The sequence below is a fragment of the Schistocerca nitens genome, chromosome 2 (assembly GCF_023898315.1).
Source record: "Schistocerca nitens isolate TAMUIC-IGC-003100 chromosome 2, iqSchNite1.1, whole genome shotgun sequence".
NCBI classification, from domain to species: Eukaryota; Metazoa; Arthropoda; class Insecta; order Orthoptera; family Acrididae; genus Schistocerca; species Schistocerca nitens.
The window spans coordinates 592,288,884-592,315,602 of NC_064615.1; the positions used below are offsets into that span (position 1 = coordinate 592,288,884).

The 26,719-nt window shown below is 41.3% G+C and overlaps 1 protein-coding gene across 2 annotated transcripts in view; it reads left to right on the forward strand.

Moving 5' to 3' along the window:
• The window catches only part of LOC126236658 (protein lin-54 homolog), a 277,045-nt gene that overhangs the window by 100,309 nt on the left and 150,017 nt on the right, over window positions 1–26,719 (forward strand). For both annotated transcript variants that reach the window (XM_049946127.1, XM_049946126.1), the window contains exon 4: window positions 18,341–18,565. In XM_049946127.1, the coding sequence (XP_049802084.1) occupies window positions 18,341–18,565 (225 nt within the window). The remainder of the gene's footprint in view (window positions 1–18,340; window positions 18,566–26,719) is intronic.

Below are 26,719 nucleotides of genomic sequence, written 5' to 3' on the forward strand. Positions count from 1 at the left end.
ATGTGACGCAAAATCTCTGTGTTTGGAACACGGTCTTTCCATTTCATGCGGAGAATTGATCTCAGACAGGGGAGGTGAAAGGTGTCTAGTCTCCTAATACAAGCTTTATAATAGCACCAGGTTTCAGAGGCATAGAGTAAAGTTGGTGATACTATTGCTTTGTAGACCACAATTTTAGTTTGTAGTCTGAGATCTTGTGATTTCCGTACTTGGTGATTCAGTTTGCTGAAAACTGAGGCTGCATTGGCTATACGAGCTGCAATGTCTGTTGTCAGGCTGTTGTCGCTTCTAATTTGGCTACCTAGACATTGCTGACATTACCGATGGAAGGAAGTGCTGCTCACAAGACTGCGCCTAGGGTATAGCCCTTAAACACACGATTTCCTGCTCCAGCAGGAGGATCCATCACCTTGTGAAGTTCGTAGAGTGCCACTTTCTGGTCACCATATTTTGGCTGTGTGTCTCTTATATACTGACATCAGGGCAGCCTTTGGTTTCACTGGAGGTCTGCCTACCATTGTTGCTGGTACTGACACCAGTGTTTAGACGGGTTCTGAAATTTTGTGAACTGTTTTGAGCCTCATCCCTAAAAGTGCTGGGGAGTGAAGGCAGACTTAAGTACATCATAAAATAGTTCAGTAGTGATGATAGCCTTTGTGTCCCCCCCCCCCCTCCTCCCAAAATTAATCCTCCTCTCCCTCCTCCCACAAGAATGCTGAATGTTGGTCAGACCGCTAATGACCATTATGTTGAGTGGCCTGTATTCAGAATACAATAATACAAGTGTTGGAACTTAAGTAGTGGCAACTACTTATTCACACCCCCCATGAACCATGGACCTTGCCATTGGTGGGGAGGCTTGCATGCCTCAGCGATACACATAGCCGTACCATAGGTGCAACCACAATGGAGGGGTATCTGTTGAGAGGCCAGACAACATGTGGCTCCTGAAGGGGGGCAGCAGCCTTTTCAGTAGTTGAAGGGGCAACACTCTGGACGATCGAGTGATCTGGCCTTGTAACACTAACAAAGACGGCCTTGCTGTGCTGGTACTGTGAAAGTCTGAAAGCAAGGGGAAACCACAGCCATAATTTTTCCCAAGGGCATGCAGCTTTACTGTATGGTTAAATGATGATGGCGTCCTCTTGGGTAAAATATTCCGGAGGTAAAATAGTCCCCCATTTGGATCTCCAGTCGGGGACTACTCACGAGGACGTCATTACTAGGAGAAAGAAAACTGGCGTTCTACAGATTGGAGTGTGGAATGTCAGATCCCTCGATCGGGCAGGTAGGTTTGAAAATTCAAAAAGGGAAATGGATAGGTTAAAGTATGATATAGTGGGAATTAGTGAAGTTCGAAGGCAGGAGGAACAAGACTTCTGGTCAGGTGAATACAGGGTTATTAATGCAAAATCAAATAGGGGTAATGCAGGAGTAAGTTTGATAATGAATAGGTAGTAGCTTACCTGCATTCCTAGTGAACGCATTATTGTGGCCAAGATAGATACAAAGCCCACACCTACCACAGTAGTACAAGTTTATATGCCAACTAGCTCTGCAGATGATGAAAGATTGGTGAAATGTATGACGAGATAAAAGAAATTATTCAGATAGTGAAGGGAGACGAAAATTTAATAGTCATGGGTGACTGGACCTTAGTAGTTGGAAAAGGAAGAGAAGGAAACATATGGCATGGGAGTAAGGAATGAAAGAGGTAGCCGCCTGGTACAATTTTGCACGGAGCATTACTTAATCATAGCTAACACTTTGTTCAATAATCATATAAAAAGGTTGTATACATGAAGAAGCCTGGAGATACTGGAAGGTCTCAGATTATTTAATGGTAAGACAGAGATTCAGGAACCAGGTTTTAAATTGTAAGACATTTCCAGGGGCAGATGTGGCCTCTGACCACAATCTATTGGTTATGAACTGTAGATTAAAACCGAAGAAACTGCAAAAAGGTGGGAATTTGAGGAGATGGGAACTGGATAAACTGAAAGAACCAGAGGTTGTAGAGAGCTTCAGGGAAAGCATTAGGAAACGATTTACAAGAATCGGGAAAAGAAGTAGAGTAGAAGGAGAATGGGTAGCTCTGAGAGATGAAATGGTGAAGGCAGCAGAGGATCAAGTAGCTAAACAGACGAGGGCTAATAGAAATTCATGGGTAGCAGAGGAGACATTGAATTTAATAGATGAAAGGAGAACGTACAAAAATGCAGCAAATGAAGCAGGCAAAAAGGATTACAAATGTCTCAAAAATGATATCGACAGGAAGTGCAAAATGGCTAAACGGGGATGGCTAGAGGACAAATGTAAGGATGTAGAGGCGCATACCGCTAGGGGTAAGATAGATGCTGCCTACAGCAAAATTAAAGAGACCTTTGGAGAAAAGAGAACCACTTGCATGAATATCAGGAGCTCAGATGGAAACACAGTTCTAAGCATAGAAGGGAAAGGTGGAAGGATTATATAGAGGGTCTATACAGGGGCGATGTTCTTGAGGACAATATTATGGAAATGGAAGAGGATGTAGATGAAGATGAAATGGGAGATATGATACTGCGTGAAGAGTTTGACAGAGCACTGTAAGACCTGAGTCAAAACAAGGCCCCGGGAGTAGACAACATTCCATTAGAACTACTGACAGCCTTGGGACAGCCAGCCCTGACAAAACTGTATCATCTGGTGGGCAATATGTATGAGGCAGGCGAAATACCCTCAGACTTCAAGAATAATATAATAATTCCAATCCAAAAGAAAGCAGATGCTGACAGATGTGAAAATTACCAAACTATCAGTTTAATAAGCCACAGCTGCAAAATACTAACACGAATTCTTTACAGACAAATGGAAAAATTGGTAAAAGCCGACCTCGGGGAGGATCAGTTTGGATTCCGTAGAAATGTTGGAACACGTGAGGCAGTACTGACCTTCCAACTTACCTTACAAAAAGGTTAAGCAAAGGCAAATCTACGTTTCTAGCATTTGTTGACTTAGAGAAAGCTTTTGACAATGTTAACTGAAATACTCTCTTTCAAATTCTGAAAGTGGCAGAGGTAAAATACAGGGAGCAAAAGGCTATTTACAATTTGTACAGAAACCAGATGGCAGTTATAAGAGTCGAGGGACATGAAAGGGACGCAGTGGTTTGGAAGGGAGTGAGACAGGCTTGTAGCCTATCCCCAATGTTATTCAATCTGTATATTGAGCATGCAGTAAAGGAAACAAAAGAAAAATTCGTGGAGTAGGAATTAAAATCCATGGAGAAGAAATAAAAGCTTTGAGGTTCGCCAATGACATTGTAATTCTGTCAGACAGCAAAGGACCTGGAGGAGCAGTTGAATGTAATGGACAGAATGGACAGTGTCTTGAAAGGAGGATATAAGATGAACATCAACAATAGCAAAACAAGGATAATGGGATGTAGTTGAATTAAATCGGGTGATGCTGCGGGAGTTAGATTAGGAAATGAGATGCTTAAAGTAGTTAATGAGTTTTGCTATTTGGGGAGCAAAATAACTGATGATGGTCGAAGTAGAGAGGATATAAAATGTAGACTGGCAATGGCAAGGAAATCGTTTCTGAAGAAGAGAAATTTGTTAACATCGAGTATAGATTTAAGTGTCAGGAAGTCGTTTCTGAAAGTATTTGTATGGAGTGTGGCCATGTATGGAAGGGAAACGTGGACAATAAATAGTTTAGACAAGAAGAGAATAGAAGCTTTCGAAATGTGGTGCTACAGAAGAATGCTGAAGGTTACGTGGGTAGATCACATAACTAATGAGGAGGTATTGAATAGAATTGGAGAGATGAGGAGTTTTGGCCGGCCGAAGTGGCCATGCGGTTAAAGGCGCTGCAGTCTGGAACCGCAAGACCGCTACGGTCGCAGGTTCGAATCCTGCCTCGGGCATGGATGTTTGTGATGTCCTTAGGTTAGTTAGGTTTAACTAGTTCTAAGTTCTAGGGGACTAATGACCTCAGCAGTTGAGTCCCATAGTGCTCAGAGCCATTTTTTAGATGAGGAGTTTGTGGCACAACTTGACTAGAAGAAGGGATTGGTCGGTAGGGCATGTTCTGAGGCACCAAGGGAACACCAATTTAGTATTGGAGGGCAGTGTGGAGGGTAAAAATCGTAGAGGGAGACCAAGAGATGAATACACTAAACAGATTCAGAAGGATGTAGGTTGCAGTAGGTACTGGGAGATGAAGCAGCTTGCACAGGATAGAGTAGCATGGAGAGCTGCATCAAACCAGTCTCTGGACTGAAGACCACAACAATAAACAAACTTTTCTTTGTCCAGGTGTCATACAACATAAATAACTATTTGATTTCAAATATTTTGTCTTTCGTTTGAGAAAACACTTGTAGGAAAAAGCAACAAAGTAAAAGTATGTGGTTGTGGCAGTGTGAGGTTAGAGTTTAGGTGTTTGTCATACAAGAGGAAAACAAAAGGAACTGGAATTTTCTACCATCAATTATCCAGGGATTTTCAGAATCAAAAATTGTCAACTGTGGGGGTGTTACTGAAAAGACCACGTTCACGTTTCATGTGCTACTGTAAGTTCACTACATTTTAAATCAGATGTTGTATCTAAGGTCTATGAGCAGAACTTTGGATATACTGTGAAAGTTCCAAAACCATATGCTGTGCCAACTGTAAATCTTCCGGTTTGTGCAAGTGTGTATATGGATGTTGAAAGTCAATTGAAAGAAAGCAAAGAAGACAGGTTTCAGGTAAGAAAAAGCCTTTAAAAGTCACGAGGGACATTTAAAGTCTTATCAGTCAGGAAACGGGAAGTCGATCAATCCATACACAGTAAGTAGAAATTAGTGAATAAATGTGAATTGTTGTTAGATGGTCTTATTTGTAGCTACTCTTTAATGGACCTTGTCCATATCAACATCAACTGATCAGCTGATTCTAGAATATGAACTGTGACAGCTCGTTACGAAATTACAAGAACTTGAGCATAAGAACAAAAAATTTGCAATTATATGTAGTGTTTTAAAAGCGAGGGTAAGACTTGTGTGAGAGAAACTGGTCTTCCACTAGAAACAAAAAGTACTATAAATTGCCTGCAAAGAATCTGGCATCTAGTAAAGTGAGAGATGTTTTGTGGAAGATTTTCTTTGAAATGCAAGTTAGCTGTTTGCTCTCTGAAAAGTTCAGATTCCAACTAGAAAAGGATGATATGTGTAAAGCATTGAAAATTAGCACTATGTAGGAAACATTAGAATTTTTTCCACTCTTTGCAATTTTGACTTTAATGAGATGGTCCTCTTTTTGATTCCAGTGTGGCCCACAATTGTTGAATGATGTTTTACTTATGATGAAGCTGAGGGTTAAGCTACTTCTCACTTTGAGTCGGTGCAAATCTTGTCTTTTGATTACATGAAAGTTGATGGTAGTCAGACATTTAATGAATGGATTATGTTACAGGGCCACTTAATGAAATGCTTATTGTTATGGTTTGTACACTGTGTTGAGATTTGAAACGTCTGATGTATAGTTTGTGCAAATCATGTGAACAAAGTCTTAGATAGGTGTGGGAAGTGGAGGAAGCAAGCTTTGTCCAAGATTCAGACACACAACATTTTGGGCTGAAGTCGACTGACTTCTGCCAAGTCAGAACTAAGGAGACCTGGTTCAGCACGTTATGCGCAAATAGCACAATGATTTTGATGTTATGATGACAAGTGATGTTCCTAGAGTAAATAGTTCAGTTGTAACCCCCACTTTGGACCGCAATGTTCAATGCACAAAAATAAATTCTGGAGCAACAGTGTGAACTCGTCAGTTTGTGAACCAAACAATAACAGAGGAAAAATTCATCTGAGTCACAAAGAAATTATTGAGAGATGATTCTGGAATAGGCAAGAGGTGGTGGTCACCAAAAGTCCATCATTTGTTGCTCTCGACACAGCATAATAGTTGGCACTACAGAGTCAGGTAACAGCAACTGATGTAGGTAGAGCCACAAGGCGATATCATATTTGACTCACTACAGAAGCTCACATAACTGGTCTATGATATCAGCCTTGTACTCACTGCAGACAGATGTATGCTACGTTACACATATTAGTATGTCTATGTCATCCACCTGCTTGCCTGGCAGATGTACTTAACCCCCCCCCTCTCCCCCCTCCCCCTGCCACTCCCCCCCCCCCCCCCCACACACACACACAACACCACACAACTTGAACCAGCATGTAGGTCCAGTACTTGGTTTTGGAACTGTAATGGTTACTATCGTCACCCTCCAGAAATACTCTCTCTTCTTTCTCTCTTGTGTTATATTGCAAAACTCTTGTGGTTTCCAGGCTTTCTGCCGGAACAGGGTCAGCCCTTTGTGAGCCTCAGCTGGTGTCTGTACATTGGTGTGCACGGGCATTGTTATTTCATGGGTTCCTCTTCTAACCACAGTAGAAACGGTGGCTGTTTGAATCCATTTAGACTCTGCAGTAATGATATGCAATCTTCACCTCCCACCCCCCACTGGTCTCCTATGCTTTCTGCATTTACTGCCCTTCTTAGACAGTTCCCTCCTCCCTTCCTTCTCCTTGGGGATTTAATGCCCATAACCCTCTGTGGGGAGGTACTGTGATCACTGACCAGGGCAGGATTATTGAAGACCTGTTGGCAAGGCTTGATCTCTGCCTCCTCAACAGTGGAGCTCCCACAAACTTCAGTGAGGCAGACGGCACTTTCTCGCCCACTGATTTTTTCGTCTGTAGTCCTGGATTACTCCTCTCCATTCAGTTGGGAGATCACTGCAATTCATGTGAGAATAATCATTTTCCAACTGTCTTATCCTTTCTTCAGGATCACTCACCTGGAAACCCTTCCGGGTGGGACTTTATTAATGTGGATTGGAACACATTTTTCATGGCTGCAATCCCAACTGCTTCACCACGCGATGGCATTGGTAAGTCAGTATGGAGTTTGACCAATGCCATCCTTTCAGAAAATGCTTCAGCGATTACATCTTCCTCAGGTTTTCCCCCATGGAAGACTGTCCCTTCGTGGACCCCCCAAATTGCTGCAGCTATTAAGGATCACACTCATGCTCTCCATTTCGACCTCCACCTGACCTTTAAATGGCTGAATGCATTGTCAGAATGCCAGAAATGTATTTATTGAGTGTGATATGTCACTGCCATGGGCTGCACACTGCCTCTTCACAGGCATGGGCGAAGATCAGGCCTCTATCCTCCTACAGACGCCCTGGAAATTTCTGTCAATTATGTCCGTCACTGGCCTGGACTCTTGCTGAGGAATTTGCTCGACATTTCGCCCAGGCCTCAGCGTTGGCCTAGTATCTGCCTGCATTCAGTCTTCTCAAACACTGTCTGGATGACACCCTCTGTCTTTAATTCCCCATTGCCTGGGTCCTTATAAATTCCTGTTCAGTGAGTGGGAATTCAGTAGCATCCTTGCTCTCCACCCCAACATGGCTCCTGGACTGGACCGGGTGCACAACGAAATGCTTAAACACTTATCAGTGACTAGCCAACGTCATATACTTGTCCATTACAACTGTCTTTGGAGTGAGGAGGAATTCCCTTGCCACTTGCGAGGAAGTGTCATTATTCCAGTTTCGAAATCAAATGGACAGCTATCATCCAATCAGTTTAACCAATGCCCTCTGTGAGTTACTAGAATGTGTACGAGTCAAAGGTTGTATTAGATCCTTGAATCCCAGGACCTTTTGGCTTCGACCAAGGGTAGACTTCACAGAGGCCATTCTACTGTGGGTAATTTAGTCTACCTGGAGTCTGGTATCCGAATGGCTTTTGCCAGTATTAACACCTTGGTGCAATCTTCTTTGCTCTGCATAAAGCTTATGATGCCACATGACACTACCACACCCTTGCCGCCTTACATGAGTTGGGCCTCTGTGGTCTGCTCCATATTTTTATCCAGAATTTTCTTTCATCTTGCACTTTTCAGGTACAGGTTGGTGCCTCTCATAGCACCTCCCATCTCCAGAATGGGTTTCCACAGGGTTTTGTTTTGAGTCTCTCTCTCTCTCTCTCTCTCTCTCTCTCTCTCTCTCTCTCTCTCTCTCTCGGGCTTTTACTCATGGTTTCCAACTTTTGGCTGCCAAGAACTGTATTACGCATTTGTCATCACCATGTAGTCCATCTCCATCCGGACTTGTACCTTGATGGCCAGTCCCTCAATGTGGTGGACAGTAGTCTTTTTTTGGGACTAATGTTATGCCCGGTTGACATGGCTTCCCCATCTTGGTCAACTGAAGCAGACATGTTGGTCACACCTCAATGCTCCTCAGTGCCCCAACAATACCAACTGGGACACAGACAGCTCTACTCTGCTACAGCTCTTGAAAGCTTTGATCCAGTCCTGTCTATAACATGGAAGTTGTGCATACGGCTCGGCACCCCCTTCAATGTTGCAGATACTGGATGTGATATATTATTGTGGGGTAAGAGTGGCAACTGGCGCCTTTTGTACTAGCTCCTTGAGCAGCCTCCTAACAGAGGCAGCAGCTCCTTTCTGAGTGTTTTGCGCAATAGGTCCTTCTTTGGTGTGTAGTTTTGTTGACTTGCCTATGGAGGAATTCAGGACATCATAGCTTGGCCCCTTTAATCATTAAACTAACCAACCAAACAACCACTGTAGTGGAGGACAGCACAGTGGAAGCTGCCAGGGTCTGGGCGATGTCACAACTCACTTAGGCCCAGGGACTAGTTTGAGTGTAGTTTCCCATCCAGGATTCGCCAGGATTACTGTTTAAACCATTGATGAAGCCAGTTTGATCCATGGCGTTTCTCTCAGCTTATGATAAGGAAAGACCAGGCAGCTAGCCTTAGGTACCTGGGAGAGGAGAAAGCTGTGATAGGGCTGCGACGGTGGGAGATGATGGACTCCCTGACAAAAGAGATGCAGGCCAAGGGCCCACAATGAGAGCTGATTGCTTCACATGTGGCGTAGTACCAACACCAGCTGGTACCTCTTGTTCTTCGACAGGCTCTCGGAAATGCTCCTGAAATGTGTGCACGTACACTGAGGTACTCGCATGGAATGGACTGGCTGTGTCTGCTTTGTGTACCAGGGATTGAGACAATGTCCAAAAACTGTCCTGTAAGAGCACCTGAAGAAGCTCTGCCAGGCTTTGTCCTTTGACAGGCATGAACTTGCAAGAACCTAGGAATGTGTTATTCACTGAAGCCAGTTTAGTAGATCCTAAAACTTTCAGCATTTGCAGTTTAAAATTTTGTTCTGACAGCTCATTTGAGGCTGTATAGTATATATGATGTGCATCCTTTATTGTGAAGATCCACTACAAGAGTCCCATTGTTGTCAGCTGGAGGATGATTACATACAGGATGTGCGAGAAGAAGCCCACAATGATTAATCACATATACCCCAAGAAGGAATCTGCAATCTGGGCACGAACACACTCCTGTGGATCTGTTGGTGTGGGCTACAGTGAGGATGACTAGGGTGCAGCTGATTGGTGTATCTGGCAGATGTTACACTGTCACAACATTTTTGTGTTGCAAGGTCAGTAGATATAGTTCAAATGGCTCTGAGCACTATGGGACTTTACTGAGGTCATCAGTCCCCTAGAACTTAGAACTACTTAAACCTAATTAACCTAAGGACATCACACACATCCATGCCCGAGGCAGGATTCGAACCTGCGACCGTAGCGGTCACGCGGTTCCAAACTGACGTGCTTAGAACCGCACGGCCACACCGGCCGGCAGTAGATATAGTGTCATGCCAGTTGCTTGAACCTAGAAATCTTCTAGTGGAACCGAGGCACAAGTTGAAGCATCCAACATTCAAGAAATAGCAGTATCACTACCCAGCACCATTCTTCCTCTGTAAGCACTCACCTTGCCTGACCTGAAATTACTGCCACTGAAGAAAACTAGAGTGAAGGCCTAGTGGATATGCACCAGAGAGCTGGGTAGACAAGCCTGCCAGGTATACTGCAGGACTAGGTGAAGAATCGCATCACGCTGATACTGTGGAGCAATGTCTCCAGTTAATTATCTGTTTCCTGGTGAACAAATTCATGATCTGTACCTGCTGGATGGCTTGATGGCGCATTTGCATTATAATGCTGCACAGAAGTAAAGTAACAAATGGAATATTGGAAATTTTCCAAATAGAGAGCGTAACAATGAAGGTGGTACAGTATATGCCATTGCAATTTAACCTTGCCTTCAAAAATGGTTTGGTCAGTTTATAGTAGGTGATAAGATGAAATTTATAACTACATAAAATAATGGTGAAAATTTATGGACACAAAAAATTATGGGCAATGCTTCCTTTTCAATCTGAGATTAATGCTCCTGAACTGGAGTAAGTATCTTTGATGTAAATGCAATTGACTTCTCTGTTCCACCCTTCACAGAGAACATTCAGGAGGATTACAGTTTCTAATTTGTGTCTGACCATTCAGATTTATATTTTCTATGTTTGACTCTAAGCTTCATTTCTTCCTTTTCTAGAGAGAACCATCCCACTGCATTGTGGGAATGCTTCTGTGGTCGGCATCAATGTCAATTGATGCTGGACAAGTCACACGGCAGGGTGCTGATTGGAGGGCTAATTTTAACCCGAGCTGTGTGCTTACATTCTCTGCAAAAAGGGTAACCTTAGTGTAGAGAGAGCTAAGGGAGTAATGGCAATTTTTGTAAACAATGTTTACTACTTACTGCTCCTCTTCCTCACAACTAGCCTACAAGCAGTCACTGTATCAACGCACATGCTTCACAGGTTGACCATATGTTCCCTCTGCCCGCCCCAATAAGAAGCTAAACAATGAGACTTTCCATGCTCTCCTTACTCAGCTCATCCCCCCCCCCCCCGCCCCCCTCCTTTGTGTTCTGTAATGATATGATTGCACAATGTTTTTTGGGGATCTGCAGCCATCTACCCAAGGTATAGATGAATTTGAGAGCCTTCTCATGTGTGTGTTCATTGAATATAGAGTGGACATGCACTTCAGCACTGCAACAGGATCATTCATTGCTATCAATCTCTCGGTTTGCTCTCTGGCCCTTGCATGCACTACTTAATGGGAAGTGGTCAATTACTTGCACCCAAGTGATCATTTCCCAATGTGGTTTCAACTGCCAGTCAGAATGGTGCCTGAAAGAAAACCACCATAATGAGTGCTCAGTAGGGCAGAGATTATGTTCTACATAAAACTTGCAGGATATGATATAGGCGAATGTCCAGGAATTGCTGGATCGTATTACCAAAATGATTCACCATACTGCTGAAGCATCCATTCTACATTCTTTGGGTCAGGTGAAAAGAAAGCCTGTCCCTTGGTGGAGCAACTAATGCTGCTGTTCAATCGAGATAAGGTAGGTAGCTCTGTGTAAGTCCAGGTGCCCGCCAATTGCTGAGAACTTCAGTCTTTCGGGTATCAAGGGCAAAATGTCACCTTGTTATTAATGAAAGAAAAAAAAGATTATGGCAACAGTTCTTGAACACCATAAACCATTCCACTAAGAGTACAGTTGTGTGGGGGACCACCAGGAGGGTTTATGGAAGAGGAGGGAGGTGCCTAGTGACTGCTGTAATGGGAAATTGAAGTCTCCTGACCAACCAGCAAGACACTACCCACACTATGGTGACCTATTTTGCCACAGGTACCTCCACTGGCAGTCAGTATTCAGCTTTCCAGCACTACAGGGTGGCTGCCAAGAGGGGCTGTTGGGACTTCAGCTACACTACTGTTGAAGAATACAGCTGCCCCTTTTCCGTGTGGATGCGGGATTCTGTGTACTCTGCAGCTCGTGATATGTCGCCTGGTCACAATAGGGTCCATTATATTGTTCTACAGCTCCTCAGAGTGAAGCAAAGAAATCCTCTTCGCCCTTTTTAACTTCATTGAGCGTCAGGACACTCTCCTGACTCATAGCGAGAGGCAATTTTAATTCTCCTTTCAAAGCCTGAGGGGGACTGTAGATGCCCAGATAGTTATTGTAGTGTTGCCACACTAGCTGCATGGGAAAGACAATGGAGCGGATGGTCAACTGCCACCTAGTCTGAACCTTAGTCTAAGCAGTCCTTTAGTTGCTTTCTGTGTGGGTTCAGGAAATATCACTTCATCTTTAATAACCTGTCCCTTTTGGGAGTGGCTAAGCAACAACAAGGCCCATGATAACATTTGGAGGCACAATATCCTCAGGCAGGTCCATGAAGTGGGGTTTTGAGGATTTCTTCCCAACTTCGTGGTCTTTCCTGTCAACATGCTATTTTAGACACAGACTCTGTAATAGTCCTCTGTGATCACTTTGAGCAAGAGAACAGTGTCCCTCAACGTAGTGTTTTAAGTGGGACTGTCTTTGTTGGGCGAATCATCAGTTGTCTTTCTCACCTTTAGTCAACTTCTTTAAACATTATCACCTTTTTCAACCTTTTTTATCTGTTTAGGAAGAAAGTGAGTTATTTATTTTTGTTTGGAAGTTTCTGTATTCATTATCGTTAATTTGACTTTTTGGAATGCTCCAATGATGAAAATATATAAATTTTAACTTGAGAGGCTTCTGAAATTTGTGACAGATTATTAATTTTTTCTTTTTTTTTCTTCCTTTACATTTTTTTCCTTTTTTTAGTTACAGTCAAATGATCATCTATTATGACTGCTTCTTTTTTCCCCCGGATTCTAATTTTGCTGTAGTAACAAAACTGCTGCTGTGTTTGTTCAGTTTTGAAAAACTGGTTGAAATGAGAAAATGTAAATTCCATAGTGACTGGATTGAAAAAGACAGTTTGAAAAGTAAATTCTCTCTATAGGGAGAAAAAAATTAGTGAAAGTGAACTACTTTGCTGTGTAAGTTCTTGCTCTATTAATTTTCAGACAAAGCTTTTGGGCAATTTTAACAACTCATTCTGAACGAAACATGATTGTAACTTTGAAACTAAACGTTAACCCCCATCACTTATATTTACAACTTTCGGTTCTGACACAACCTTAAAATACGCTGACAGTATGGACGTTAAATATTGAGGATAGTTTCATCACTGCTCAATTGATTTGGACAATGGAATTGGTAATTTCCATTGCTCTATGGATTCATCAAATGATATTTGTAATGTTTTTGAGATGATGATCTGTGATAGTGTTTGCTTTTGTCTAAAAAAATGGGATAACTAATAACTGATGGACTGGCACCATATTTCTGGGAACACATGTTAGATGAAGCATGTTTGTAATACTACACATTGATTTTCTATGAAACTGTTAAAGTTAAAGGTAAAAAAGAATTACAAACGACCTCGACATTTTGGTGGGAGAGTAAGTGTTCCATAAGAATACGTCATCTAACAGTTTTCTGAATTTGCAAAGCGTATGGTGAAATGTTGGATCAGAAATTATGTTACGCACTCTCTGAAGTCAACTTTTCCCTAATAAATGCCTTATGTGGCATCACATGGACCTAACATCAATGAAGAAGTTCTTCAGTTTTGAGATAATGATGTCCAGAAGACTCGAGGCAGACAACGTATAAACATTGGAACTTGTAACATTCATACAATGCATAATGACTGTGAAGTGTTTAGGTGAAGAAGCATCCAAATTTCTGGTCAATATTTACCGTTATTTTGGCAGTTGGTCTATTTGCTGGGAAGAACTTTAAGGAATTCACTCTAAGTTTAACATTCATATCACAAGTTCTCGAGGCATGCAACCACATGGTGTCTTACTTTAGGACCTTTAGCCAGCAGGATTTTGGAACATTGGGATAGCATTCAATAATACTTTCTTAAGTATATGCCCTTAAAAAAGAATTCTACGACTATTGAGTCCAAATCCAATAGTGCCATTGTGAATGCTTTAAAAAAACTGTCAATGAAAGCAGAACCTAATTTCATCTGTAGAACTATTCAGTAAGTTTGCTCACTGTTTCCAAAGCCAAACACTTTTCATCACAAGTCACACACAGAAATAGAAAACATGCTTCAAACCTTTTGACTTCATATTGTGAAGGTAGAGGAAATTGAGAGCATTTCTGAACGATGAACCCTTTACATCAGGTAATCTGCTTTCTCTCGATCTAGTTGTTAGCGGGCAAGTAACTAAAGACCCTGGTAAACTAGGACAAGATAAGGTGTAGTTTTTAAAGAAAGCCGATAAACATTAAATGCTGATAAGTTTTAGGTTTTTAGACCCCAGAGGAAAAATAAAGATCAGAAGGTTTCACAAATTGACATTTGATGTCTGGCAGGATTACTTAGATAAGTGGGAGGTTGCACCATTTGAAAAAGATGACCCAGATTCAGATAACAAAGATATTGACAGTTACTGGCAGCAGCGGCACATTTCAAAAAGAGATTCATCATCCATGAAGTTATGGTATTCAAATGTTTCAAAATTTGTTAAGGCTTCTGTGACACAGAAAATATTCCATTTTGAAGCACATGTTAGGAGAAGACAAAGCAGGGATGGCCAAAAGAATTTTAAACAGTGTTTTGATTGTTAGCAATGCTTGAGGACAGTACCACCATTTTCTTTCTGTGTATGGACAGCAAGCACATGCTTATAAGGAAGAATGTGAAAAGAAGGAAGGAAAAGAAAACTTGAAATAGAAGAAAAGCAGAAAGACGAACAAAACCAAAGCTATTCGGAAAAGAGGACAAAAAAAAATAAGATGAAAAAATCGATTGACTTTGAGTCAACTCCCTGAAAGACAACAGAAAAGAACGCCAACTATCTAAGGAGGCATGAGAACTACTCTCTCAAGCTTCACTTAAAAAGGTGCACAAATTGTGAAGGTAGAAGAGAGGCAGAAACAATTATGAAAAATCCTGAAAGGAAAATCTAGTATGTTTACTTCAATTTTTGCTTAGATTCCTAAAAAACAGTATCACAAAAATATTTTGTTGATTTTCTTTTGGTACTGAAGTGTAGAATGACACAAATTGTAAAAACTTTATGTATATTTTGTTTGTGAATTAAGATTAGGCTACCAGTATCAAATTACCAATACTGAGTTAACAGTGTACCTGCGTGTATTAATAAACCTGTGTGAAGGAAAAAAAATGGCCATACCCTGTCCAGGGTCATAATAGATAAATTTATTAGGGAGTTAACCAGGATGTTGTCAAAAATGAAAACAATTCACTTCTGTCCCATTTGTTTATTGAAATAATTTGTCACATTTAATAAACTTTTGACAATATTATGTCACCCTGCTCACCATTTTTAAGTGCCTTGTGGCTCCTTACCCTCTCTTTGCATAGCTTTTAATAGTGTAATGTTGACAGTTACACGTGGTGTCCAGTGTTCTTTATTTTCTTGTGATTTCTTTGTCTTTTGTTCCTCTTTGATCCTTGCAATTACAGATCATCAAATGCAAATGACTATTCAGTGGTTGAAGGAATGGGCAGAGAAAAGGGGTTTAATTTCTAAACCAAGAAGTCTGCATGCATTCTTTTTAATCATTCCTGTTCTGTTTTAAACTATTCTGAGTTGAGGCTGGGGTACAATTTTCATACGTTTAAAGACATGATGAGGTTTCTGGATCTCAAATTACACTATGCTAGTTGGCACAGTGTAGGGACCTGAAAAGATGGTCCTTCAAAGCAAGTGCACTTTAAAATGTGGTAGCTACAGTTCACAAGGAGCAGACCAAACTTGTCTGCTCAAATTTTTCAGCGACCAAACAAAATGAGATTACCACTGGTGGAGCAAGGAATAATTCTATCAATTATGAGTATGGGAAATGGGAACTTAAGTATGGAAGAAGGAAGAAATGGATGAGAAGTTGAGAGAAGCTATAATGGTTCGAGGATTCCTTATGGCATGCAATTTATACACAAGTTTACAGTATTGTTTAAAATTTCAAAAAGTATATCATCAGGAATAATTGTAGTGCCTCTTGTGGATAAGAGGTGGCCCTGCACAAGAAATAACAATGTTTACATTACACAAAATGAGAGAACAAGGCTCTTTAATGTGCACCCAGATACCAAGTGGGCTCTTTTCACTGCAAAACCACCTTGTGTAATACACTTCACAGAGTGAACCTTTACACGATGAGACTTGCTTTGCAAAACTGTTGTGCAAAGGTATTTTACATAACATAAATGCACCTTAATGATGTAATAAACTTGTAAACAGTGCATAAATAGTAAATTTTGGATGTTGAGACTTTTATTTGTGACAGTGCATTAGAGCTTTGTACCACGTGCTCCCAGCTCAGCTCCACTTTGCTGGTGACACCATTCCAATGGACAATTACAGATCATCCAGCATTGGGCCCAACCTTAGTAAGAGGGTTGCTCAGAAAGTAATGCACCACTTTCTTTTCCAACTATTCTTTACTGAACATAATGAGAATTACACACATGAAGGAATGGTGTTTTATCTACACACACTATTTTTCCACATAATCTCCATCCCGTTCTGTGGCCTTTTGCCAGTGTGAAACAAGGGCGTGTGTGACCTATCGGTACACATACTTTTGAATATCCGAGAGTGTGGATCATTGTATCCACACTTCCATTGCTGATTGACGGATGCAGCGACAATTGCCGAGTCGTAATGCGTCTGTCCTCGTGAATGACACCAGCAGCTCACTCTGCTGCATATCAGGTGCGACAGCCATGGATGGTCTCCCCGACAGCTGCAAATCACGGATCTCTGCCGAACCGCCTTCTGATGACCTCACCCTCTGTGCCCAGGGACTAACTGTACTTCTGTCAACAGCAGATCCTCCATAGACTTTTCACAAGTGTTTGTGAATATTACCCACAGTTTCTTTCTCTGCAGTGAGAAATTCAATGTTGGCATGTTGCTTATAACGTATATCACTTATGGATGCCATTTTGGAACTCTCTTACAGCTATGCTATCTGTTGGAAGTGATGGAAACTTGGTGTGCTCACTCAGGAGACTTCAAATAATACATATATAACATTTTCCATTCACAGCATTGTTTTCAGCTGAGGAAAAAAAAATGTGGTGCATTACTTCCTGGGCAACCCTCATAGAATAACTCTATTTCTAGGTATGACTTATGAAGACAGGCAGAAACAACTTGAGAAACAATAAATATGGAAAAAAGCTACATGAATAATACAGACGAATGTGGACTTTAAGCATCATCACCCCGCCTCTCCTCCCTCCTGCACCTTAATTATTCATGTGACTGTTTTGAATGTTTTAACAAATGATTGTGTGTATCAGGCACTATGAAAGCTGTTGAAAACACACAGTTGGGATCATTTCATCATATTTTTAAAATTTTTCCGTTATGTCTGAGTTAGGATAGAGCTGCAGCTTCCTACAAGAAATCTGGAGAAAATCCCTGTCCACCTTCATGAAAGCACTCAAAAAACAGAATGTACAAAGTTATCATTGGTTTAAATTTTGGGCTGAGTGACATGTTTATACGAGTCCATCACCTTACTGTTTATAGGCGATAATTTTAATCAACCAGTTGGTACATAATTTGGATGGACTTAGCATGTGAATCTCTCTTATAAACAGTTTTGCACTTGAATCTCCATAAATATTTTGTGGAAGGTTATTGTTTATAAGGTTCTCGGTGATCAACATTAGTCAGATTCAAAGCCTGTCACACACTGTCATTTGCAGTATTTGAGCAATTTCCAGATAATTTGAAATATCAGTAACATTTTCTTCATTATGGTTTGCTCAAATATGTAACATGTGCTATTTTAACAGCATTATGGTCTCTCACCTTAAAAGGCTTACTACAAACATGAAAATGAACATGCTCATTCCTTTTTACTCATATAGTGACAAATTGTCCAATTTGAACAAATAGCATTAGTTTGCTGAAACTTGGGGAAATTACTGAGCTAAAGGCTTATATCATGCTGCTGAGAACGTCATCTAATCAGTGCCACTTCTGGTCATTTCTCATAGCCACTTCATTTTTAATTTTGATTAAATTGCCATTTTTGGACTGAAATATCATTTCGGCAACTATTCGTATGTATTAGATCCTTCTTCTAGATTTACTTGCATCTTATTAAAATGATACCAAGAGGTTTTACTTCTGGTGTAAGAATAAAAATATGAAATAAGCAGCTTCTGTATTTACAACTACGAACTATTGAACTTTATGTTTCAGCTACACTTTCACATTCATCAAGGCATGTTCTTGTGTTGCTGTTAGAGTATTCCATTTAACATAAGGTGTCCACTTATACAAAAAATTGTCATTTGTTTACACATTGTATGATCTGTGTTCAGATTTCTCCTGAATTGATATTCTCCTCCTCATTTCTTCTCTTTTTGTTTTATGTACTGATAATGCATGAGTATTATATCATAGTCATTTTTTACTAGTTTTGTCTCTCTATTTACAGAACATTGTTGTTAATAAGTTTGTAACATCTCCAGTAAAAATGCCAGCCAAATTAGTAATGCCAGCATCTACAGTTGTGAAGATTCCTACAAAAATTCTGCCTGCACCTACAAGTATGCAACAATCTCTTGGGGGTGTTGCAACAGTTTCTGGTGCTACATCAGCAGTTTCAACAGTTAATACTAGTGTCAAGCCACTAAGCCCTCAGAAAGTCATCATTAGGCAGGTTAGTGACTTTTTTTATTTAGCAGCTAATCATTAGTTGCATAAGAGAAACAAAGTGACATCTAAAGATATTTAAAGCTGTTACATTAATAGGCTGTTATAATATTATACAAAAGTAAGTAGCTTCTTATGTTCGACCAAGATTATAATAATTGATTGATCAGCGGTGCTATGGTAGGGATGTTCAGCGTCTGTTGTTAATCAACTCCTGCAACGTTTCATTTATGATGCACATGAAGATGTTTTATTTTCAATCATTTATTCAGGTGTTGTATATTCCTATCAGTACCATATACTTTCATACGATTTCCTGGCAACAGGTTCAGAGTGATGCAAAGGAAGAAACCTTACAGATGTCATAATTGTGTGCTGAGAAATAAGAGCCTACATAAGCAACAGGGTTTTCATCATTTAGGAAAGCTGGCAGGTAATAAAGTAACATCGACATAATGAGCAATAAGCAAGGTGGATGGTGGAGACAGGTGATGTTACATACTACCTTCCAGCAAACGTTATATTAACTGTTTAGAGGTTAGGCATTTCATTATTTCTTGGAATACTATACACAATCTGTAGGCAATTTCATAAAGGTTAACTAGTTTGTAATATTGCTATTCATGAACATATCCAATTTAAAAGGGGCCACAATGAACAAAAACTTAACTGTCATTATAGTTGTCATGACACTTGACAGCACTTCCATCAGATCATGTAATAAGGAACTATAATATAAGGAAAGAATATTAAAGATAATGTAGACTGATAATTAGAAGTCAATAAAAGTCAAACAAAACCTGGACCTTGTGAATTCAAATCAAACATAGATAAGTGTTAGAAATGACTCAAGCTGTGAGAAATGGCAGTTTTTCCTCAAAATTCAGGTACTCTGGGACGTGTACTATCTATTAAAAATGTTCTGAGACAGATTTTATCCCTGGAGTGTAAGTGACGTTTGTGCAGTAACTATAGTGACAGTTTGAAGTAACAGCTACAAACAACAAATGTGCAATTAGCCAGTCAGTTGTAAGCAGGCAGTGTTAAGTAGTGGATGTATGACTGCTTTGTATCAATGTCGTCATGTTACAAATTACAGTGGAGCAATATCTCTCAATCAAGTGTTAATGATATTGTCAAGAACGTTTTTAAGAAGATAAAAGTGAGTGCAGAGTTTGTCTTGCACACCTTGGTTCCTGAACTAAAGCAGTTGTTTGGGCACCTGCTGGAATGTGATTTAAATGTAAAATGTGGATAGTTCTTTTGTGGTATAAAATTATCATGGATGACAAGACTTGGTGTTGTCAATACTGACCGACCACAGAACTATAGAGAGCACAAATTCACATGAAAAGTCAATGCAGTGACAAAATAAGACATCCAAATCAGTGTGACACTTGAAACGATCAGTATCCCAAAGAAGGACCTGTTTGATAATTTCACAAGGTTGTATGAAGATTCTGTGCTTTAAAGAAAGGTGGGAGAGACTGTTTAGAACGCATGAAGCATTAAAACCAACGTCTTAATGTTTCTCTATTTTTTTTTAAATTAATCCAGTGTTGAAACTTTTTGGATTGATGGGTAGGAAGTTTTTTAGAATGTCCTTAGTAGTTACTGATACTTTTTCTCATGTACCTTAAGACAGGTTACATACAAGTAGTGTGCTCCTCATACTTTCAATAAAAATCTCAAAGCGAATAGCAGTGGCAGTGGTGTGGTTTCCATGTGGACTGCCTTGAAAATGGAAGGTTCGTGGTAGTTTAAAATATTGTACTTTGGTTTTGATCCAAGCAACAATCTACTGTTAGAGCCATATAAGCACACCTCGGAGCTCTGTTCAAAGCTTCACTATGTCACTAACTCTCCTCTGCTCTTCTACATATCCTACATACTTTTCTCTTTGAAGTATTTAGCTAGTAAGGTGTTGGGAACAGTGTAACATCCGGTCAATCCAGCACTGAAGTCAGTTTGATATGCCAGCTAGGACAGTGAACACATTACAGTATGATAAAGTAAAGGGAAATCATGGCTGGAAAAAAGTAGCTTAGCAGGATGTTGAATGTTGCAAGGTTACTTACAATGTATACTATCAGCAATGACAAGGTGTACATCAGCTCTTTAAGACAGATTGTGAGTTGATGTTTGTGTTAGGGTACAAGGGGCTCGCTCATATGTTGCCAAAATTGTTTAGATTGTCCTACAGATTTTTCTTTGGGAAGCCCTTACATGTCCTCCTGTCCGGATCCTTTCCTCTGTGCTTTCCATATTTTTGGTGTCCTGAAGAAAGACATATGTGGCTGTAGATTCGCTTTGGGCAAGGAGATGCACCCAAACATTTTTCTATAGAGACATGGACTATCTTGTCTCACTGTGTGATGAATTTATTAATAGTTATGGCAATTAATTTTGAAATAACAAACAATTTACATACTTTTTCCATCTCTCATTTTTGCTTGACTGCCTCTAATATGATCCTTAATAGATTGTTTTGTATGATAGTTGTGATTGATTGAGGACGTGGGACACAGGGTGTAGCTCAGTGTACAATTTCTTCACTTTTACATGGCACCATCAGAGGGTTAAAAAAATAAAAAACGCTGGACTTGTTTCTGCAATTATCGAAAACATGCTCTACGACTCCATCCAGAACTGCTAAGTTTGGTAGTGTGAACTGGGGGAGTGCATTATTAACAGCCAAGCTGTCGGGATTTAATGAGAGAAAGAAAGACTGTTCGTATAATTAGTGGCTGGTATTCACCTCAACGCACACATGACTGCAGTCTCGGGCAACTGAAACCACACTGCGAGCAGCAGCACCACCAGTGCATGATGCGAATGGCAACTGCGTGGTGGGGGTAAGGAGGAGGCTGGGGTGGGGAGGGGGAGGGATAGTATGGTGGGGTTGGTGGACAGTGAACTGCTGCAGTTTAGACGGATGGCAGGGCAGGGCGGGGGGGGGGGGGGGGGAGGGAAGTAGTGGAAAAGGAGAGAAACAAAAAGACTAGGTGTGGTGGTGAAATTATGGCCGTGTAGTGCTGGAATGGGAACAGCCCACAATTCAGAAAAACTGGTGTTGGTGGGAAAGATCCATGTAGCACAGGCTGTGAAGCAGTCATTGAGATGAGGGATATCACGTTTGACAGCATGTTCAGCAACAGGGTGGTCTACTTCTTTTTTGGCCACAGTTTGTCGGTGGCAATTCATGCAGACAGACAGCTTGTTGGTTGTCATGCCTACATAGAATGCAGCACAGTGGTTGCAGCTTAGCTTGTAAATCACATGACTGGTTTCACAGGTAGCCCTGCCTTTGATGGGCTAGGTGATGTTAGTCACCGGACTGGAGTAGGTGGTGGTAGGAGAATGTATGGGACAGGTCCTGCATCTAGGTCTATGACAAGGGTATGATCCATGAGGTAAGGAATTGGAAGCAGGGGTTGTGTAAGGATGGACGAGTATATTGTGTAGGTTCGGTGGGCGGCGGCATACCACTGTAGGAGAGGTGGGAAGGCAGGACATTCCCCATTTCAGGGCATGATGAGAGGTAATGAAAACCCTGTCGCAGAATGTAATTCAGTTGCTCCAGTCCTGAGTGGTACTGAGTTATGAGGGAATACTCCTCTGTGGCCAGACAATGGGCCTTTGGGAGGTGGTGGGAGACTGGAAAGATAAGGCATGAGAGATTTGTTTTTCTACAAGGTTGGGAGGATAATTATGGTCAGTGAAGGCTTCAGTGAGACCCTTGGTATATTCAGAGAGGGACTGCTCATCACTGCAGATGCAATGACCACGGGTGGCGAAGCTGTATGGAAGGGACTTCTTGGTATTGGAATGGGTGGCAGCTGTTGAAGTGGAGGTATTGCTGGTGGTTAGTAGGTTTGATATGGGCAGAGGTACTGATGTAGCCATCTTTGAGGTGGAGGTGAACATCTAGGAAGGTGGCTTGTTGGGTTGAGTTGGACAAAATGAAGCAAATGGGGGATAAGTTGTTGAGGTTCTGAAGGAATGTGGATAGGGTGTCCTCACCTTTGATCTCTAATATTGTTACATTCCATCCTGGATTTGTCATTGATTGATTTTTGCCTGACGGCTTTTCTTCGATCCTAACCCAGTGCTGTTTCCCTTTGTTACTATTTTCTTTTGCATCACTATACTCAACGCCTTCCTGTTTTTCTCTCGTCGCTTTACAAACTGCACTACATGCTCTACTTACGAGCCACACTGTATCAACCGTCTCGGCCGCTGATTGTTGGTGCAGCATCTTATGTCCCAAATTACTTCCGCTGATATAATTAAGCCTATACTTTCAAACTGATCACTCTCCCTGCTTCATTTTCTTAATTTTTTGCGTGTTAACTCCTTCACCTTTCCGATGCCACACAATCTTGTATCTCAACCTACGAATCCCTCCTCATTCCCCACACTTTCTCCATTCTATCCCAGTTCACACCCACTAATTCCACCTCATCCAGTCATACCTGCCATCCTCCTCCTTCACACTTATCCACTCTCAGACCTGCTATCTCGCCAATTTTAGTGAGTTTTCACCTTTCGCTATTGTCGTCTCACTCAGATTTCATTTCATTTTTCCCCTTTTTCTATTTCGTCCTTACCATGATTTTTCACATGTATTTGAGTGTATCCTTGCATAATTTTTCGGACATAGTTCTACATTATTTACCTAATTTTTCTCATTTTTCCCACCACCAAGGGTCGTTGCTCCTTCCATCTGCATCAATACAGAACACAGTCCCACATACTGTTCCTGTGTTGTTGCTTGGCTCATCGAGTCCCATGAAATAGCCTTACCATCAAATTACCCATCTTCGGCTGCCACCCTTCCTTCCAAAGTGACCTCCATCTGTTCAGATTCCGCCAATCCTTAGCCCTCACCAATGTAGTCCTGAAAAACCAGATGACTCAGCTCCAAACCTCCTTGCAGTACCTTCTTTCCATTTGCAAAATTCTCCTGCTATGCAATCCCAAATTCCTGGAACCCATAACACACATTGAAACACTCGTCTGCAGGAACTTGAGCAACATGCACACCACCACCTCACAAAGGTCTCCATCCTGCTCACTTCCCACTCTTGCCCTGGAGTACCACTGCCTACCACCTCTATAACAACCTCCAAACCTCCCCCACATCCCCTCATAACTGAAAATCTCTTATCTTGCAGACCTACTACACCTACCCCACCCTCGAAAACTCCCTCTCACCATCACACAGAACCCAGAACCTAAAGAGACCTGCAACACAGTCATGAACCTTTCCTCCAGAAGTCTTATTCACACAGAAATATCAATCCTTTCCAAAGCCCTCACCTTCTGGCCCACTCCCAAATTCAGTCATGCAGGACTTGTTAAAGACCTTCTCACATTTTCCCAGTCCCTACAGTGGAAACACTTTTTTGCCATGAACCCTACCAATGAGACTCAACCAGAGACCAATATTGAACCTTGGCTAACTCAGTTCACTCCTCCATCCAACCGTGATCCACCCCCACTGCCCCCAATTCCAGAATTCCTTAAACTCAAACCTTACCTCACCATCATTCCCCAAATTCCTCAACACGCAAACTAACCTTACATCCACAGAAAGAATTGCAGTTCACCATTTAAAAACTGATCCCGACCTTATAATCCTACCTGCGGACAAAGGCTCCACCACTGTTGTTTTGAACTGCAAGGATTACCTGGGAGAAGGACTCCACCAGCTTTCAGATACTTCCGCCTACAAACCTTGCCACAGTGATCCCATTCCAGTAATCCAGTAGGATGCCCAGTCACTATCAAATCCTTAGGCCCATCCCAGAATATCTCTCTCTCTCTCTCTCTCTCTCTCTCTCTCTCTCTCTCTCTCTCTCCTCACCTCTACCACTCCCTGCACTTCTACCTTCTACATACTTCCGAAAGTCCATAAAACCTAACCACACGGGATGCCCAATTGTGGCCGGCTACTGTGCCCCCACTGAGAGAATCTCTGCTCTCGTAGACCAACACCTTCGACCTATTACCGGGAACCTATCCTCCTATGTAAAAGATACCAACCATTTCCTCCACTGACTCTCCACATTTCCTGTCCCTCTACCACACGGTGCCCTGCTCATCATTACTGATGCCACCTCCGTGTACACTAACATTCCTAATGCCCATAGCCTTACTACTATTTAACACTACCTTTCTCAAGCCCTATGGATTCCAAACCAACAACCTCCTTCCTAGTCTCCATGACCAACTATATTCTCACCCACAATTACTTCTCCTTTGAAGGCATTACCTACAAACAAATCCACAGTACTGCTATGGGCACCCACATGGCACCATCCTATGCCAACCTGTTCATGGGCCATCTAGGGGAATCCTTCCTAAAAACCCAGAATCCTAAACCCTCACCTGGTTCAGATTCGTTGATGATATCTTTGCTATCTGGATTGAAGGTGAGGACACCTTATTCACATTCCTCCAGAACCTCAACAACTTCTCCCCCATTTGCTTCACCTGGTCCTACTCATCCCAACAATCCACCTTTCTAGATGTTGACCTCCACCTCAAAGATGGCTACATCAGTACCTCCGTCCATATCAAACCTACTAACCACCAGCAGTACCTCCACTTTGACAGCTGCCACCCATTCCATACCAAGAAGTCCCTTCCGTACAGCCTCGCCACCTGGGGTCATTGGAAAGGATGTGGCCGTGAAAACTGGTGCAAAGTAGCATACAACAAATAACGTAACAAATGTGATCAAGAGATTGACAGGGTATCTGCTGAAGCTTGTAGCCCTATCTGGGCAAATACGATTCCATGTTTATGGGTTATTTCCTATGTTGTTTATGTAACGGATAGGATCATTTCAGTGTTCTTTGTGAAAGATTTCACGGTATCAACATCCACAGTTATAAAATATTGAAAAGAAACTGTTGTAGCCAATGTGAACAATACTGTAGTAAAATGTTTTGATTATCAGAAGATAGTTTCACACATGAAGACACTATACGGGTCAAGGAATGGTAAAATGGAGCACCCTGTGAATAGCATGATGTATGAAAAGTGCAATTCTAGCACCGGAACATAGAAAATTGTGAAACCGATAGAACAATAGTAAGATGTCATTTGACCTCATATGAGTTTTGTATTGTGAATCCTCAACATGATGGAAGTTAAACATATATCTTTTCCTTCATCTATATGACGTGCACATTTAGATAAAAACTTCACCTCGAAGTTCTAACACTTTGAGATAACAGTTTTGGATACAACACGTTGTATTCCTGTCCTGAAGTGTGATCTATTTCTAATGTTTCTTACAGTTCTTCATTTATTTCACATGTTTGTTTGTAAACATTTCAGACTTTGGGAAGATCGTTGATATTTTTTATATGCTTCTTTCAGATGGCTCTTCCCCCCCCCCCCCCCCTCCCCAAAGATACACTGGTCTTGGAACCTATGCAATTCCAGTTTGATACTTCTACTTTTTTGATTTGTGCAGTCATATAGTCAGTTCTTCAGTTGCTTTCATGTTGTTGCACTTCAACGTGTCGTTCCTAAGAATGACGACATTCTTATGCTTCTACCTTTTGTGTACTGTCATGGTGTATTGGCTTATTAGGTTTTTCCAAGATGTTGCAGGAATTTCAGTCAGAACTCTTGTTCTTCATGCAATTGAGGTTTTTTTTTCACAACCTTGTTTATTTTCTCCACCGACAATTTTGTCTTATATTGAAGTTTCTTCACAAACTGAAAAAATGTTAAGAAGTTGTCTGTTGCCATATTTCATCTCAGCTTGAGAAATAGATCCCAGAAGTGAAGAATGGTATACTCTCCCAAAGGCTAGTTGCCTGGTTGGCCTTCCTCCATACCAGGATAAGGGAAGACAATGCAAATGTGCTTTGATGTCTGCGGCTATCCAAAACTTGAGTCCCTACTTGTAAGGTTTGTCTAACATAAATTGGTTTCATTTGCACCTTCCTTTGCTGGAAAGCAATTGCTCATCAATTGTAATATCTTCACCATGACAGTAACAGTGGAGGCAGTTTTCCATGCACTCATCCTATATTTTGTAAGTAAGAGAGAACTTGTCAGCATGGATGCACTGAACTTAGCAGATTCCTCCTCTTCACTAAGAAGTCACACTGTTTATGTAATCTGTCCCTTTTCATTG